Source organism: Oenanthe melanoleuca, chromosome 5, assembly GCF_029582105.1.
Source record: "Oenanthe melanoleuca isolate GR-GAL-2019-014 chromosome 5, OMel1.0, whole genome shotgun sequence".
Lineage (NCBI taxonomy): Eukaryota > Metazoa > Chordata > Aves > Passeriformes > Muscicapidae > Oenanthe > Oenanthe melanoleuca.
This window is the reverse complement of record NC_079339.1, coordinates 48,448,084-48,464,267: the sequence shown is the minus strand read 5'-3', so window position 1 is coordinate 48,464,267 and position 16,184 is coordinate 48,448,084. Positions and strand designations below refer to the sequence as shown.

The 16,184-nt window shown below is 42.9% G+C and overlaps 1 protein-coding gene across 1 annotated transcript; it reads left to right on the top strand.

Annotated features, from left to right (window-relative positions):
* The first annotated feature begins 1,694 nt into the window (after positions 1–1,694).
* Positions 1,695–15,911, top strand: LOC130254101 (uncharacterized). The gene is made up of 3 exons (XM_056493325.1): positions 1,695–1,759; positions 10,873–10,991; positions 15,033–15,911. Exons 2-3 carry the CDS (start codon positions 10,914–10,916, stop codon positions 15,909–15,911), a joined length of 957 nt encoding a protein of 318 aa, XP_056349300.1. The 5' UTR covers positions 1,695–1,759; positions 10,873–10,913.
* Positions 15,912–16,184: the final 273 nt, after the last annotated feature.

Sequence of the window (16,184 nt, the reverse complement as noted above, 5' to 3'; positions counted from 1 at the left end):
AATGTTTTTTAAATTATCCACGTCTAGGTGGTTTTTGCTAAGTTTTGCTCTCCTTGCTGAAGGTAGAGGCTTCTAGAGGGATGCTAGATGCAGAAAACGGATTTCTTTTCCATTCCAGGATCCACTTGGTAGGAGATTAACTCTTGACTTACTGGCTGCCCTTTCCCTGTGTGAGTTAGATGTTGCTTTGTTGCTGTGATTTGAAACAGCTGCTAAGGGAATCTTTGCCACTGAGGTTTGGGGACAAAATGGAGATGATATCCTCAAACACCCTCCAAGACATCTCCTTCCTTCTCTGCCTAGCAGGGAAGGAAGTGAGTTTGGCATTAGGAAATGCCTCTGGGAGTTTTATGTCAGTAGAAAATATTCCTTTGCTTCGAGAATCCAGTATTGGCAATCAATGGAGGCATGATATCCCCTTTTCAATGCTGAAATGTATGAAGGGATTGAATCAGGACAGAATCCTGTATCCCTGTTTAGCAGATGCTCCTCTCTCATACATTGAGATTTTCCAATCAGTACATGTCATGGTTGGACTCAAGAATTACAAGATAAAATCAGTCCTTTCAGTGGGTGGAAAAGCAGTCATGAATGTGTGAAAACTGTCTGGGAACATCCACGCTCTTCATTAAGGTCTTTCTGTCTACTGAGGCTTATGGAAAATCTCCTGCAGTCTTCTCTCTTGGATCAGGCTTATAGATGGATTTCTGATATCAGCAGAGGTCTTGTAGGTTGTCATCTTGGCTAAATGCTAGAGGCTGACCTGCAGTAGTACAAGCTGTGAGCTGGGGCACCATAAGTCAAGAAGCTGGGTTTTTATTCTTCTGGCTAAAGCAGACTCTCATATGCTAGAGATGATTGCTGAGGAAGACGTTTAGCAGACTGCTCCTTTGTGAATCTGGTCAAAGCTTTTGTCTGAGACATTTATTCTGTTAAAAACACGCTTATTTGCTGGCACCCAGACATTTCAAAAGAACAGGCCTGTTCTAACACATCTTCCAAATGATTTCAAAACTGGACAGGGAAGCAGATTTCCATCAAAACCAGCCTGGCTCCTCATTGCTCCCTCTCTACTGTCCACCCTTTGGGCTGTCTGTGCAGGGGTGGTCCTGGACTTCATCCTGATGGTGGTGGGAACCTTATGTGGGACCCTACAGCTACCAGTGCCAGGCACACCTCTGAAGCAGCAGGTTTTGGGACCCCCAGACATTCTGGCCTGGTTTATGGGGCCACAACTGACCTGAAGTTTCTGTTCTAAGGTTTCCTTACACTCAATACTTCTAGCCAAAGTATTTAAATAATTTACAGTGGTTTGTACTTTCATTTCCATACCCAGCTTTGAAACCCCACTCTTCACTCTGATGTGTCTTCTTGGTCCTTTCAAAACTGCAAAGTTTTACTTAGAAAGATCCCCCTGGAAGCCAGGTCTGGTCGTGGTATGCACCTGGTTAGCATGGCCTAAGAAACGAAGTGAGAAAAATGTGTGAGAAGGTGGACTGGCAAATCAAGAGGGGAATTTTCTGGTGTCAGAAAACAGGTAAGTAGAACCTCACTCTGCAAACACTTACTGTGAAGTGCTTATTTTAGGGGCAGTATTAACACTGAAGTGAGACTGTGCCCTGGGAATAAATGTGGGACTTTGGACCATCTCTTTGTATAAGTCAATATTGCTCTCTCTAGGTAAACAGAGTAATGAACTTCACTTGTGGTGGATCTGGCTCTCTGCTTTGTGGGAGGCTTTTGCAGACCCTGCCTTTCAGTGAGTTTTCATCCCTTCTCTAGGGGCCACACTGGCAGTGCCTCCTCTCCTCCTGGCTTCTGCTTGGCCATAACATCTGACATCCCCTGTCTTGGGCTCACTGGGGCTGAGGAAGCTGGTGTTGGATAGGCACAGTGGGCAGGAGCAGCTCTCAGGGGCAGGGTGAAGGCACTTCCCATTGCTGTGCTTTTCCCACAGCGAGGCTGAGTTTAATTTGCTGGCTAATCTCTGGTGGTGAAATTCATTTCTGGTCTGTCTGTTTAGATTGCTGTGACACCCACCCATGCAGACATCTGTGGCACCCTTGGGCTGCCAGGGCTCTGGATGGTTGGAGCAAGCAGGAGTGCTGCTGCTAGGAGCTGCTCCCCTCCACTTTGGCACTGGGGTGATGTAAAGGGCATGTCTGCTCAGACATACCTGCTGCCCATGCAGGGCCCCAGAAAACTCATCCCAGTGTCTGTCACACTGGAAACCTGAGATTGCCTGCATTTCAGCCTTCCCTTCACAGATTTTAACACATAAATCGATGTGATTGTCCACATTCCTCTCCTTTGTTTTTCATCTTAAGTTTTCTCACATCAGGGACAAGGATACAAACAGAAGAACAGAAAGGAAAAGGTGAACACTTTCTAGTGCTGCTCACATAGGACAGCATTTCAAACCTTCTGTATCTCCTTCAGCATTTTGGCTTTGGCTTTATTAACTTTTAGTCACTTTCCTCGTTAACCTGATTGTTTGTTTCTCAAAGTACTCCTTTAACTACTTAGATACCTCACAAAAAATAGTGCAGAGAAAGCAAACTAATTTATTAGACAAACAGTAGCACATGGCATTCCATATTGGGCAGATTTGTGATGAGCAATTAATTATTTCTATTTTCTTCCTTCCCAGTTTAAATACAGTTTAAGTTGTTGATGTTAATATTATCAAACCAACATTTTTATATCATTTGCCAGGCTTGACAGAATTAAGTGGATTTCTTTGAATGATAATAGACATAATTAATTTTGTGTATAAGTTGCTTCACTGCCTTTGAAGTTAAGTAAAAAATGAGATGTTAAGACTGAATTAGTGATATTTAATTGGAACCGATTATAAAAAATAAACGAGATACACGGTAGTTTTACGAAATAAAAAAGACAGTGTGTATAGCAGCAGAAATTAACAATTTGTGGTTGAATGTTTTGCTTTAATAGGGTGGCAGCAGTGATTGTGAGCACAATGGAGAGAAGGAAGAGTGACACAGAAAGGGCAGGGCTGAGCTATTTGAACATGATTGACAAGAATAGTTACGTGGAATTTCTTTATAGGTCATGCAAACAGACTGAGTGAAACCATTGCTCTTGGAGATTGTGCAAGTGTTTCATTTTCCTTATTTTGTCTTTTGCAGTCCTGTAATAAATGATGGCAATATGCAATGTCAATGCTTTGCTAAGTATGTTAGGTTCAGCCATGTGCCTCTGCACCTGGCTTAGTGGATATTAGGAAGACAGAAGAAGGTGTTACTATGTCTAATGGCTTTTAACATACAGCACTTCTTATCAGGAACCCATTCTGAAAAATGACATGCCACAGACCTGGCATCCTCCTGTGCATCAACTGGACAGCCTGGAAAGTCTAGTCTGTGATACAACTATTATAAATTAAATATTGCTCTCAGATGTAATCAACTGATTATCATCTCAGTCCCGTGTAGAGTAAAATTTGGTTGTTTATTAAAATGACTAGGTTTCTGGACCATCTTTTATCTCAGAAATAGCCCAAATTAAGACTTTGGCTGTTCAAATAAAGTTCTATTTTCTTATAAATCCACCGGTTAAAGCAGCTGCACCAGGAGTATATACAGAATGAGAGAAGAAAGGATGACGTTGACTTTCCTAAAGTGGAATAGACCAGCCCAGTGAAACCAGTAATTCCTTCCAGTAACAGGGGCTTAGGCAAGGTAAAAAACGTGGGAGAGATATATCCCTATACCATTGTGGTAAACTGGATGCTCTAGTTTTTATTGGATGCCATCTAGGTGAAGTCAGCTGTGTTAGTGAAAATATTACAGTGCTGCTTACAAAAGGATGAAAATGAAAGCATTTATTCCATCTGAATTTGTCAGGAAACAGTGTGGATTGTAACACTGAGGTTCCCTTTTCCCCCTCCTACACCTTTGTTGACAGTGAAGACACACACCAGGTTCATTCTTGGTCAAGTATGTGCCCGCAGACCTCTCCAATCTGGGAGGAAAAAAGATAAGGTACTGTTGAGGAGTAAACAGAAGATGCCTGTGGTCACCTTTAAATTACTGTTATGGTGAAAGGTGCAAATAGGTGCCATCAAGTGAGCCTTTGATCCAAAGATAATAATAGATCTCATTAAAATCAGTGGGTTTGCCAGCTCTGAAGAAAAACCAACTGAGCCTCTTTAAACAGAAGAGACAATGGAGGGATTTCAGACAGCACATGTCAGGTCAGACCTGAGCATGTAGGCAGGGGGATTTCCTTGGTAGCACACAAGGATTGGGAATAGCGTTTGCAGTTGCTGAGCAAAGCCATTCAAAGCCCATGGGAGCAGCAGTGAGCAGGGCTGGGGAGGCAGGAGAAGTGCTGGGGGTCTGGAGTGCAAAAAAAAGTGTGCTGGGTGATGGATTCTGGGTACAGAATATGGGTACTGAAAATGGCTCCAGGGCCAGGGAAAGACCCCTCTGGCTTGGCAAAAACAAACCCCCCACAGCCTAGAGAATACTGCTGAAGTCTGTCACTCATTACTCAACAAGGGCAGTTCTGAGGGAGCTATGTCCCATCTAACTCTTAAGTCCAGAGGAGCAACAGTGATGGACTTGAAAATCAATGAAGTCTAGGGAAGACTCCTTTTGCCTTTTGTGAGCTCTGGATCAGGTCAGGGTTGCCAAGAGTTTGATACTGCTCAGACGATTTTCTCAAGGGGATGTTTCTGAAGAAACTATCCAGTGGGGGAGACAATACTTGCTGTGCCTGGTTTTGACAGCCTGTCACATTCGATGGATGCTCTCTTCACTCTCCAGCTTTTGACAGGCCATAAAGGCTAATTAAACAAAACTACTAAATTCACATGCCTCCCTCAAAGGAGCACACATTTATCCTGCAAACAGTTAATACCTACTACCACGGGTATGTAACTAGTCAATATGATATAACACATTGCAGAGCCTGCTGAAGGCAGATATTGCCAATTAACACATGGTATTACCAATCAGCGCTCATGCCATTTATAGAACACTCTGCCTTGCTGCTACTGGAGATTCAAGACCCACAACAGTTTGAATGCATTTTTGAAGTAGGATTTTGTGTCAGAGAGGGAGCAAAGCTCTGCATTGCTAAAGAAACAGAAGAGCAATGAAGGACTGAACTCCAGGGAGAGGAGCAGCACCTTACAAACACACAAAAAAGACAAGGTCTCTGCCTGGAGGGGCTTACAGTCTCAGGCCAACAAAATTCTGTGTATGAGACATCAGAGGATGGCAGTGGGAGGGAGGAGGGAGGGGATAAAGGTGGTGTGATAAGCACAGGTGTGTACCCTGGAGAACAGCTTTTTTGTATTGTGCTTTGTCAGCGGATTGCAGAGGTAGAGGAGGTTTCCATCTCATGGGCAGCATGGACAGGAGGCAGCAAGAAACAGAGCAGAGGAACAGAGTTTGAAACAGATATTTAAGGCAGGACAAAGAACAAATAAAAGGCCACTTTCTGCTTCCTCAGGCAGTTTTGGGCTGCCTGGGGAAAATTTGATGCACGAGGCCCAGAAAATACTTTAATATGGGCTGGGGTTCTTTTCATTCCTCCCCACTCTAGAAAAGGCTGCATGCTAACCTTCCCTTCCTGTCCCTGGGCTACCACAGATGTCCACAAAATCTTCCACAGAGTCCTATCAGTACTGGAGCTAGAGTTTGATGGTTTCATCTGTCCCCAAACTGTACTCACCAGCAGAGAGGTTCCTGTGTTTGAGGGACAGGGAGTAACAGCTCAGGGCTTAATGAGAGAGAGCAATAGGCTCATCAGCAAGGAGACACAGGAGAGAAATACATATATGCATGCACACTACCCATGAATATGTAGATACATATACATAAAACAATCAGAAAATAAAGGCACTACAGAGAAAGAATACTTCCTAAAAGTGGTTTGACATAAAATTCTTATGAGCTGTTAATATATGCTGTCTCTAATGATGAAGATTTCATGCCTAGGAGTAAAAATGTGGCAACACCTTTCTTTCCTTTGAAAAAGAGTTTTTGGGGCCTCCTGCTGCAGTGCAGATATTGGTATAGGCTAGTATTAGTATCTCAAGAAGAATGTAATTTTATTTTTTTTTTTTCCAGCTGAGGTGCTGTAGTATTAGTTTTTGTATTCTCATGATGCTCAGTAATCACTTTGTTCTCACTCAGCTTGTCAGGAGGTTACACTGGAGCCCCTGATGTGACTGGACCTGGAAAGTTGCTAAAAAGAAAGATAGGTGAATAATTGTTAGGGGTATTTTAGGGGTATTTCAGCTTCTTCTTAATTAAGAAAGCACAGCTTGGGGTTTATATAGATGTTTGCAGATTTTTTTTTTTTTTTTTCATCTCATTAATTTTTTTAGAAGAGAAATCTGAGTACTTCTGCCTTCCTTCATCTTCTTATCAAAATGCTATGGAAAAAAAAAATGAAACAGAAAGGAATTAGCCAAGCCACTTCTTAAAATGTGTCTGTCCCCTCAATCCAAACACAGGAGGTAACGAATACCCTGTTCCTTATTAGCTCTAGATTCAAGAAGATGAGGGAAAAGCAAATTATTTATAGTGCAGTTATCTTCTGAATCCTGGTTTTCAGTAGTGACTTCCTCCCTGAGTGTTTTACATTAAAATACTGTTTTACTGTTCAATTACCTAATTTAATTCCTGTATAAGATTCTTCTGGACTCCAACTACTAGTCTTTTAAATCATCACTAGGAGTTTGCAAGAACTGGTGAACTTTTTCAATAAGTATTTTCCATTTCTTGAGGCAAGACATTGTGTTTCTTCTTCATGGCCACAATGGAAATTGACAGGGGATTTCTGAGTTGAAGCAGATTCCAAGGATGGCTTCAGTAAGATGATTTCTTCACAACACCATTCTTGGAAAAATTATGCAACACAATGTACACTCAGGCTGTTTTCTCCTTTCAGTACTACTGATTTTAAAATTTAAAACAAACCCACTAAAAATCTTTACCAAATAATATAGTACTGCAGTAGAGCTTCACTTTTCTTTTTATTGCTGGTGAATGTAAATGCTGAGCTAACACCACGTAAAATTTTGAAATGGAAGTGCAGAGAAAAACATGGAAATTTTATTTTACTTTCAGGTATGTTCATCTTAAGAGAAAAATCAGGATTGCAAGGCAGCTTGCCTTTCTAGGTTTTACGTGAATTCTGATTAAAATGAGTAGCTCTTTTAAAATACAAAGCTGTTTGCTTTCAGCAAAATTCACAAAAGCAGCAATTCTGTTTTAGCCTATAACAACACAGGAAATTTCGAAAATCACAATTGTCCGTAAGCCTAAATAGCTGGGGAAAAATGATAGACATTTGGTTAGCTTTACTGAGCACATAATGTGCTGTCTGGCCTTCAGTACAATGTTTCAAAGCACTTGGATCCAAAATACCTCTCTGAGTCACGCTGAATGTTTTATCTTCAGTGCAGAGGCCCCATTTACGGGAGTGGGAGCTGTGATATTGATCATTAGAAGTTGCATATTGCTAACATTTTAGCCATAAACTTAATATAACCCTAAAAAAATATATGTGTATCTTCCCTGGAGGGGATTGAAATGCCTGTTTTACAGATGCTGGGTGAAATTTCTGAAGTTGCATGAAGTTTCTTTTTAATCTTGAATAAAAATATTCTTTCTGTGTTAATTTGGGAGCTGTTTTACTTTCCTTTGTGCCTGCCACTTAAAGGCTGAGGTGCACCTTTGTTTTTCTTCCACAAACGCTCCCGAAGTGCAGAAATCCAGTCAATCACTTTCACACACCCACAAAAAATAATGGCTTGACCTGCTCGTGGCCAGATCTGACATGCCCTGCTGTGGTGGGAAAATTAATTCACCTCACTACACTGCAGTCACCCTCAGCTGAGTCCTTCAATTATTTCATTATGATCTAACTAAGGCTGATAACAGATCTCATTTGATACTGTGGATGGCTGGGGGGGCAGCACGGGGGTGGGAAGTGGATGCCCTCACATGTCAAGCCCTTGCATCTAACCAACCAAGCTCTGTGAGGCTTTCTTGCCTGATGGAAACGGGGGTGATTAAAGACATGTTGTGCCCATCTGTGTAGCTTCCACATGATTTTTCTCCCTTAGATGATGTTCTGTGCATTTAGCATATTTGAAAACCTAGAGGCTTTTCATCTTTGGCAGGGGAAGGGAGGGATGTTTTTGATGGAGTGGCTGGAGGAGTATACTCAAGAGTCCAGTGTTTTCTGAAGAAATGATCCATTATCCTTTTTTCTTTTTTTTTTTTTTTTTTTTCACCTGTGCAGTGACAGATGGACGAAGGAAGCCATGGAAAAGTGTTAATTGCTCTTTTTTTTTCATTCAAGTGGTTTGGAGGTTCAGGAGACCCTCTAATTAAAGAATCTGTGAGTGAGCTGGGCATCTGGCCTCTGCCACTTTAATCAACTTTGTAATATGAGGAGAGGGCAGTGATTGTCTAAATACTTGACAGCTGGAAGAGGTATAGATAGTAAGCAAATACATTTGCCAACAACAAAATGCCTACTACCCATTTTGTGTTTATCATTTCTTTAAAAAATAGGCAAATGTACCTCATCTGAGTGGATCTGTGTAGGTTATAGGATTCTCTGGCATGATTTTGAATCCACAACACAATTGGTATGCAGAAGTTTTGTGCTATATCCAAGTGTCTTGATACTGAGTCAGATAAGAGTTTCTCTGATATGAAAAAACTACTGAACTGAGGTTTTTTTATTTCTGTGTCTGCTGTGAAATATCTAATTTCACCCATTTGCCTACGGAGAGTTGAATAAAGAATACAGCAACTTCCCCCCCATTTTTCAAAGGATAGAAATTCTAACTCACACACCTGGAATTTATCACACAGTATAACAAGGCTACTTCATGTTGGTGACCATTACGTTGAGTATAAAATTATGTGGTGCTGTTTTCCTGAATCTGATGACAACCTGGAATAATTGCTGAGCAATATGAAATTTGAAATTCTTCCTAAATGCTGTTAGCTCTGCTGTTAGTAGAGATGAATGTTGAAATACCATCACTGTATACAGGATCTTGTTGAATCAGCTGAATTCACATTATATCACTGTTTGTCTTTTTAAGAGAAAGAACTCATAAAATGCTTATCTTGTTAAGACTAAGTACATCCCATATTCTTCAAGGTGAAGCTCTAGTGTCAAAGTAAACAAGACAGATGCCTCTTTAATAACTGTGTAATTCAGACTTATATTTAATTAATTAAAATGTCAGCATGAAGATACTGAAGGAAGCTGTTGTAGCTTTTCGAGTTTGCTGCAGAATCCAAAGGACTTTGCTGCAAATGCAAATTGTGCATCATACATATTCTTTGAAATATGGATGGCTTAGTTGCTGGCATCTGGTCAATGGAGCTTTTCTTTGTTAGTCTTTGAATCAAGGTTGAATATTACATAACAGTAGATAGCATTTTTATTTTCTATGAACACATCAAACCTATCACCTCTAAAACTCATTTTAATAACTCTCATCTGTATTGGAAAACTCAGAAGAAAAGCCAATATTGAATGGATTGTTACTCAGCATGGGATCTTCTGGAGCCAAAATTAGTGTCTCTGGCTGACGAGAGGAATGTCTCTTCAATCCCACTGTGGTGCTTCAGTTGCACTTTTCCACTCCCATGAATAGACAGAGCTCCCCACTTCCTATTTTTCACATACCTTTGCAATTAGCTTTATTTTAAAATGTCCTTCATCAGGGAAAGTCTCTATCCACTTCTTTGCACACCACATAGAATGCTGGCAACCATTGGTACTTTTATAGCTGGCCTCCAAACCATCAATTTGAATGAACAAAGCAGACTATTTTCTCACACTTATAAGACCTACATTTATGGTATCCACATGCTGGGGTAATTACTGCTAAATAATTTAATACTGTAAAAACTGACATATCCATTTAGGTGTATGCCTGTTATATTGTTAAACTGTATTGGGGTTCTGACCTCTATTAGACAGCAAATAATCCTACTAAAGACTGGTCATTCTCTCTCTCTCGCTCTTATGGTGAATTTTATTCATAAAGCTTAGGGTTTTGCAGCTATTCTCATTGTGAGATTAGTAAGTATACACTTGTGACAGCACTAAAAATTCAGTGCAATCACAATCATGTTTGATTACCAATTCAGAAGGATCTAGCCATCTAGCTGCAAGGATAATTTTGCTCACTGTAAACAGCTTGGAGAATTGTGTGCGATCATGTTGTGTGACCAAAAAAAAAAAAAAAAAAACAACAAAAAACGAATTAGATTATTTGCTAAATGCCAAGGCACATTAAATATTTTTGACAACAATGAAGATTCTTTGTAAATTGTAATTAGACTGGAAATTATTGCACAGAGCCTGCTTCTCTATAATCCTTTTAAATCAGAGTAGTTGTAATTGGCCTTAGAGACTCAAACTGTTTCGTGTTTTATTTTCTAGAAGTTCCGCTTCTGCATATGTAATAACAGAATCCTTTGTGGATACGACACAATAGACATGTGTGTAGGGTTATTTTAGTTTATTTGTTTTGGTAGCGAGTCAGATAACCAGAGAAAAAGAATATAGAAAAGAAAACATGCTGAATGCTTCTGGATATGTATGGTACTTACATGCAAAAAAAGTTGCATAGAAATCATAATGGGCCAGATGAGGCTTAGAAAAGCAGCATAACCCTGCTGTTCAACATCTGCCAAGAACCTGGACCTGTATTTTGCTGGTACTGTCAGAAGCTTCAGGAAACCTAATAATGTGAGTTTTCCTGAACACAAAGCCATGGATTTTTAGCAGTTCTAGCAAAGTCCTCAGGGATTCCTTTTCAAAGTTATGATTTTACTTTTTTTCTTCTGGTTTTAGGTTAACAGAAATGGAAACTTCAGGAGAACCTGTGGGAGAGGATGAATTGTGCTGCAACCTTTCTACATGAAAAAAGACCTTTTTCAGCACAAGATCCTTATGCTACTACTGAAGTGCAAGTATGTCTATGTGTTTGTATAAATAATAGCTGTGGGAATGGGTGTGAGCAGTGGCAGATAGTCAAGGAGTTAAGTGGAAGTCAAAATTAAGTGGGAATTTTGAGGTTTATTTGATGTAACACTTGGCTTTGAGGATGGAGGAAGTTGGACTTGAGGCAAACCTGCAAATTACAGCCCAACCTCATTAGAAATTAGTTGGTAGTAATCAGAGAGCCTTAACTGACTGCAAAAGTATCTTTAATCTAGAGATGTGGGATTCTGTTGGGTGACTATTGCTCATTCTCTCACAGGCTGAATTAACCTACAAAACCAAACATGTCAATACATCTAATATAAAATTTCAGCTCATCTCTGCTGAGCTTTGATTTATCACCAATATCCAAAATGAAGCAAGGTTTGTCTTGGAACAGTTTACATGGGATTAACAATCATGTGATCATGACTTTCACTGAAATAAATCTAATCTGTAGATGTGCTGAGAAAATGTATTTAGAGCCACTTTCATCCACTTCATGTATGGAAGTTACAAACCAAAATCTCCAGTGTGGCTTGATGTCAAACTGCAAATTTTAGATCTATCGAATTACTTTAGTGTTCCTGGATGTAGTGGAGTCTAAACACTGGCCTACATACAATCCTTTTATATTTTTAATATTAATTACTCAGAAGTATAAAACTCATCTGCTAATGCACATTTCTTAAAAGTTTCTAGAGTACAAGAATGAGATTTTTGTGACATTAGTAAATGGAAAAATGCACAGAAAGGACTAGAATGTTACTAAATCATCAGTTAAAAACCTGACTTTAGAAGATCAAAAAATTAGCATAAAAACAGTATAAATATCAGTCTTAACTGTTCTGAGGAGATAAGAGTTGCATGAATGAAGTCCATCCAAACCCGTGGAAAAAAATCTGTTATCTTCAATAAGTTTTGTGTCAGATACTCTGAAAAAAAAAGATATCAAAAAATCTTTATCAGATTGACAATTTTTATTTCAGGGGCTTATTTTTGGATCAAGCTATTTTTTTTCAATAAATTAAAAATATCTAACCAGGAGAGAAGTTTACAAACCAAGCTTTTATCCTAGGCCCTAGGTTAACTTACTCTTCTTTCCTTTAGGAAAACCACAAACATTTTTGTATAATGATATTAGTGATTCTTAGTTTGATTATATGCAACATTGTGAAGTTTTAAGGACATCTTTGGCAAAGGCTATTCCCTTTTCTTGCTTCAGGTCTCCCTAATTGCTGGCTGAACTAATCTGCTGTAGAACATTGAAGACATGGGAAATGTTGAGGTGTCCAAAGCTGGAAGGACAGGATGTGAATAAAGGGGAATCTATACACTCAGATGGAGATTTCTGACTCATGCTCCAGGGTAAGACAGAATGCAGCATTCTGAAGAGCCAAAGTGTAAACTGCTGGTGAATTCTGCAGGCTGGAAGAAGAGGCCTTGGGCAGCTCATCAGTTTGGGAGAACAGGGAGGCTGCCCTGGCTCTCAGCTCCCTGCCTGGGTGGCTCATGGGGCTGACAGAGGGGCCAGCAGCAGGATGGTTGTGGCAGCTGGGAGCCCTTCTCCAAAGCCTCTGGCCAGCGATAAATGCTTGATTCACGATGTGTTCCTGGGGCCTCTGCATTGCAACCTGTTGGCCTGGCATCAAAGGGAAAGGCTTTGCTGTCTGCATCCTCTTATCAACGTGCTTTACTGCCAAATTCCATGGACTTTGTCTAAGCCTCACAGAGGTGAACCACCCATGGAGTCAGTGGAAGCCTTTTTCAAGCTTCACGTAAATAAGGAAATTGAAGGTGCTGCCAAGGGGAAGGATGGACTAGGTGACCTCATTGGTCTTTTCCACCAACAGGTTTATTAGTCAGGAAGATACTGCGCAGGGGCCTGCAGTGTTTTGGGAGAGGAGCAAGCACACTCCTGAAGTAGCAGTGCTGGAAGGCATCAGGGCTTAGGGTGGTTTAATTATCATGTGCTGCTGTGGGAGGTGATTCTGGATTCACTGTGTCCTTTCAGCACGGGTCACTGCAGTGGGCAGCAGGGCCAGCGCTGTGCAGTGCCCCAGGGCAGCACAGTCCTCTCTCTGGCTGCTGATGCCAGCTGCATGGCCACACTCCTTCCCACCCCTCGTCCTCTCAACCCTGCAGCCACTCTCTCCAAAATGGAAAAAGCCTATGAAATAAGACCCTGCTTTTGAAGAAAGCAGAGTCTTAATATGAAGAATGCTACATTTTACAATGCATATGTTAGCATTGTGCAAGTACATCCAAAAGGAGGGAGGAAAAGACCTTATATGTACACATATGCATGTACATATTTATTTACAAAGCCTGCATCTTCTTAAGTAAAGTAGTTTATAAAACTGGTAGTGAGATGAAGTCAAACTTTGGGGTTTAGTACTTGAGCACTGGTCTCTGGCATCATGTTTCTTGTTAGTTTCAGAGTCTCATTTGAAAAGTCATTTATGTTGATATTATTACCAGACACCTGACTCATAGCTGCAATGTTGAGGTAATTAGCGATCAAGTTTGGAAGCTCATGGAAGATGAAAAGTGCTACAGTGTTTTGTTGCTATGCTGCCGATTATTTCTGTGGTAGGTCTGGTTGAATGTGTGTCAAATGCAGGTCCGTGATGCAAATGCCACCCCTGTGCTCTCCAGCTCAGAAATGCAGAGGTACTGATGGTTGATCGAAGGGATTTGATGATAGAACGATAAACTGGTGGGAACCACAAAACTGCAAAGTTACTGCAGGTGACATACTCTTGATTTTCCTTGATTTGTCATATCTTACCTGCTGACCAGGCATGTGTTTGTGCCAGCTGCAAGGTAAGGCAGCACAGAGCAGAATCTCCTGGCACCTTCTTTCCAGCTAATTTTCTGGGAGAGAGATGACTTGTTTTTCTCCTCCCTGCTCTCTTAGCTTGCTGCTCCTCTGGCCAGGATGACTGGTGTGGGCGGCATGTCCCCTTGAGCACTTCGAGAAACTCCCTGACTTCCTCCCCCTGAGCTCAAACGTCTCCTTTGATTTTCCTGATGCCTGTCAACCTGCCTCTGCTGCTGCTGATGTTCCCAGGGATGCTGCAGATGCAGGAGTGTTTCATGAAGCTTGTGGGGGGCAGAGGGAGCCTCACACAAGCCTGAATTCCCCACTGTTCTCTGCACCCCAGCACATGAAGATCGGGATGAAGGGTAGAAGCTCAGCCCGCAGTGGCTCTGCCCAGGCTGCCCTCCTCTGTGCAGGGCTGACACCTCATTCACCAGCCTAATGCTCCTAAATATATGACTGCCTCCATCTTGTCACCCTGCCACAGCTCACCCTCTCACTGATGTGAACGGGTACTATATTTACCCGGGAGAGTCATGAAAATTGCCATGACAATGATTGTGGTTGCTTGGGAATGCAAGGAGCTAATTTTGCCTGAATAATAAGACATAGAGTAATCTGTCTCCCCCGGTAAAGCAACAAGGAGTTTATGCAGGTGAGAACAGGTAATCTTTGTGAGGGCATAATTGCAAAATGCAAAAATGTTCCTGTATCAGTTCAGACCGGTGACTAATAAAAGGCACTATGTGCTAAATGGCTGAAGTTTGATGCACTCCCTCATTGTGATGAAGATCTGTAGGAAAACTGATCTTCCCTGCCCCCTCGTTTCACCACCAAAGAGGAAAAAAAAAATCCCATTAAAAAAACTTTAGCCTGAAAATAACTCTATACTGTACATCTTTGCCTAGGGCAAATTTTTCACTGATGAGTAACAGCATTTTCACAATTCACCTTTTATATTTATTGATCTAATGCTATGTAGCATGCCAAAGCTCATTTAAAGGAGACTACAACTTTTGCTTTTGGGAATCTGAAGGAGAGGATAATTAACAAAAACCTAAAACTTTCTTAACTAATGCTTTTTCTTCTCATGGAGAAGATCACCCCCCATCACAAAATCTGTGCAGACCTGTTTGGCAAAAAGCGGACAAAAATCCCAGCCTAACAAACTAAAAAAGGCACTAAAGAAGTTCCGTTTTTGTTTCAGAAATGTCCTGGCACCTCTGAACAAACAGAAAAGCCTGTCACTGTGCAGCAGGTTCCCCCAAGGCACCGAAGTTTGGGGAAGGATCTGCACATGGGGCAGCCCCTGTTCGGTGTCCCAGAGCACATCTCGGGGGGCTGGTTTTGTACAGGGCTCAGGAAAACGCCGTTCGCTCGCATTTCCCAGCCGGACACAGCAGTTCCTCGGAAAGCTGAGGAGGGTTTTGTCGGCACCGGAGTGCCGGCGGCTCGGAGCGGCTCAGATCGGCGGCGGCACGGAGCGCGGTGCCCGGGCAGCGGGACCGGGCTGGGCTGCGCTCCGGGACCGGGCTGGGCTGCGCTCCGGGACCGGGCTGGGATGCGCTCCGGGACCGGGCTGGGATGCGCTCTGCTCCGGGACCGGGCTGGTCTGCGCTCCGGGACCGGGCTGGGCTCCGCTCCGGGACCGGGCTGGGATGCGCTTCGGGACCGGGCTCGGCTCCGCAGCGCTCTAGGACCGGGCTGGGCTGCGCTCCGGGAACGGGCTGGGCTGCGCTCCGGGACCGGGCTGCGCTCCGGGACCGGGCTGGGCTGCGCTCCGGGACCGGGCTCGGCTGCGCTCCGAGACCGGGCTCGGCTCCGCAGCGCTCCGGGACCGGGCTGGGCTGCGCTCCGGGACCGGGCTGGGCTGCGCTCCGGGACCGGGCTGGGCTCCGCTCCGGGACCGGGCTGGGCTGCGCTCTGCTCCGGGACCGGGCTGGGCTGCGCTCTGCTCCGGGACCGGGCTGGGCTGCGCTCCGGGACCGGGCTGGGCTCCGCTCCGGGACCGGGCTCGGCTGCGCTCCGGGACCGGGCTGGGCTGCGCTCCGGGACCGGGCTGGGCTGCGCTCCGGGACCGGGCTGAGATGCGCTCCGGGATCGGGCTCGGCTCCGCTCCGCCTTCGGAGGCACCGCTCCTACACAGCCACGCGAGCTGGTGGCTTTAAAACTGCCCCCAGGAATCACAGAAACTGTCTCTCAGGGCTCAAAAGAAATCTCGCTCTCGGCTCTTAAAAATTTTTTTTTTGGTGTCTTGCACTTTTAGTAAGTGACAGTTTTGCAAATTGCTAGTAAAGAACTTAAATGTCTAATTAAATCTCGAAGATGTACAAGAGTTTGAAGAGCGTGATTGATGCCC

What these genes read in the sequence shown, in the direction of transcription:
- LOC130254101 (XM_056493325.1), top strand. Translation starts at nt 10,914, where the DNA reads ATGAATTGTGCTGCAACCTTTCTACATGAAAAAAGACCTTTTTCAGCA. An exon ending in ATGCTACTACTGAAGTGCAA is followed by an intron (nt 10,992 to 15,032) that starts GTATGTCTATGT and finishes TTTTTGTTTCAG; the next exon opens with AAATGTCCTGGCACCTCTGA.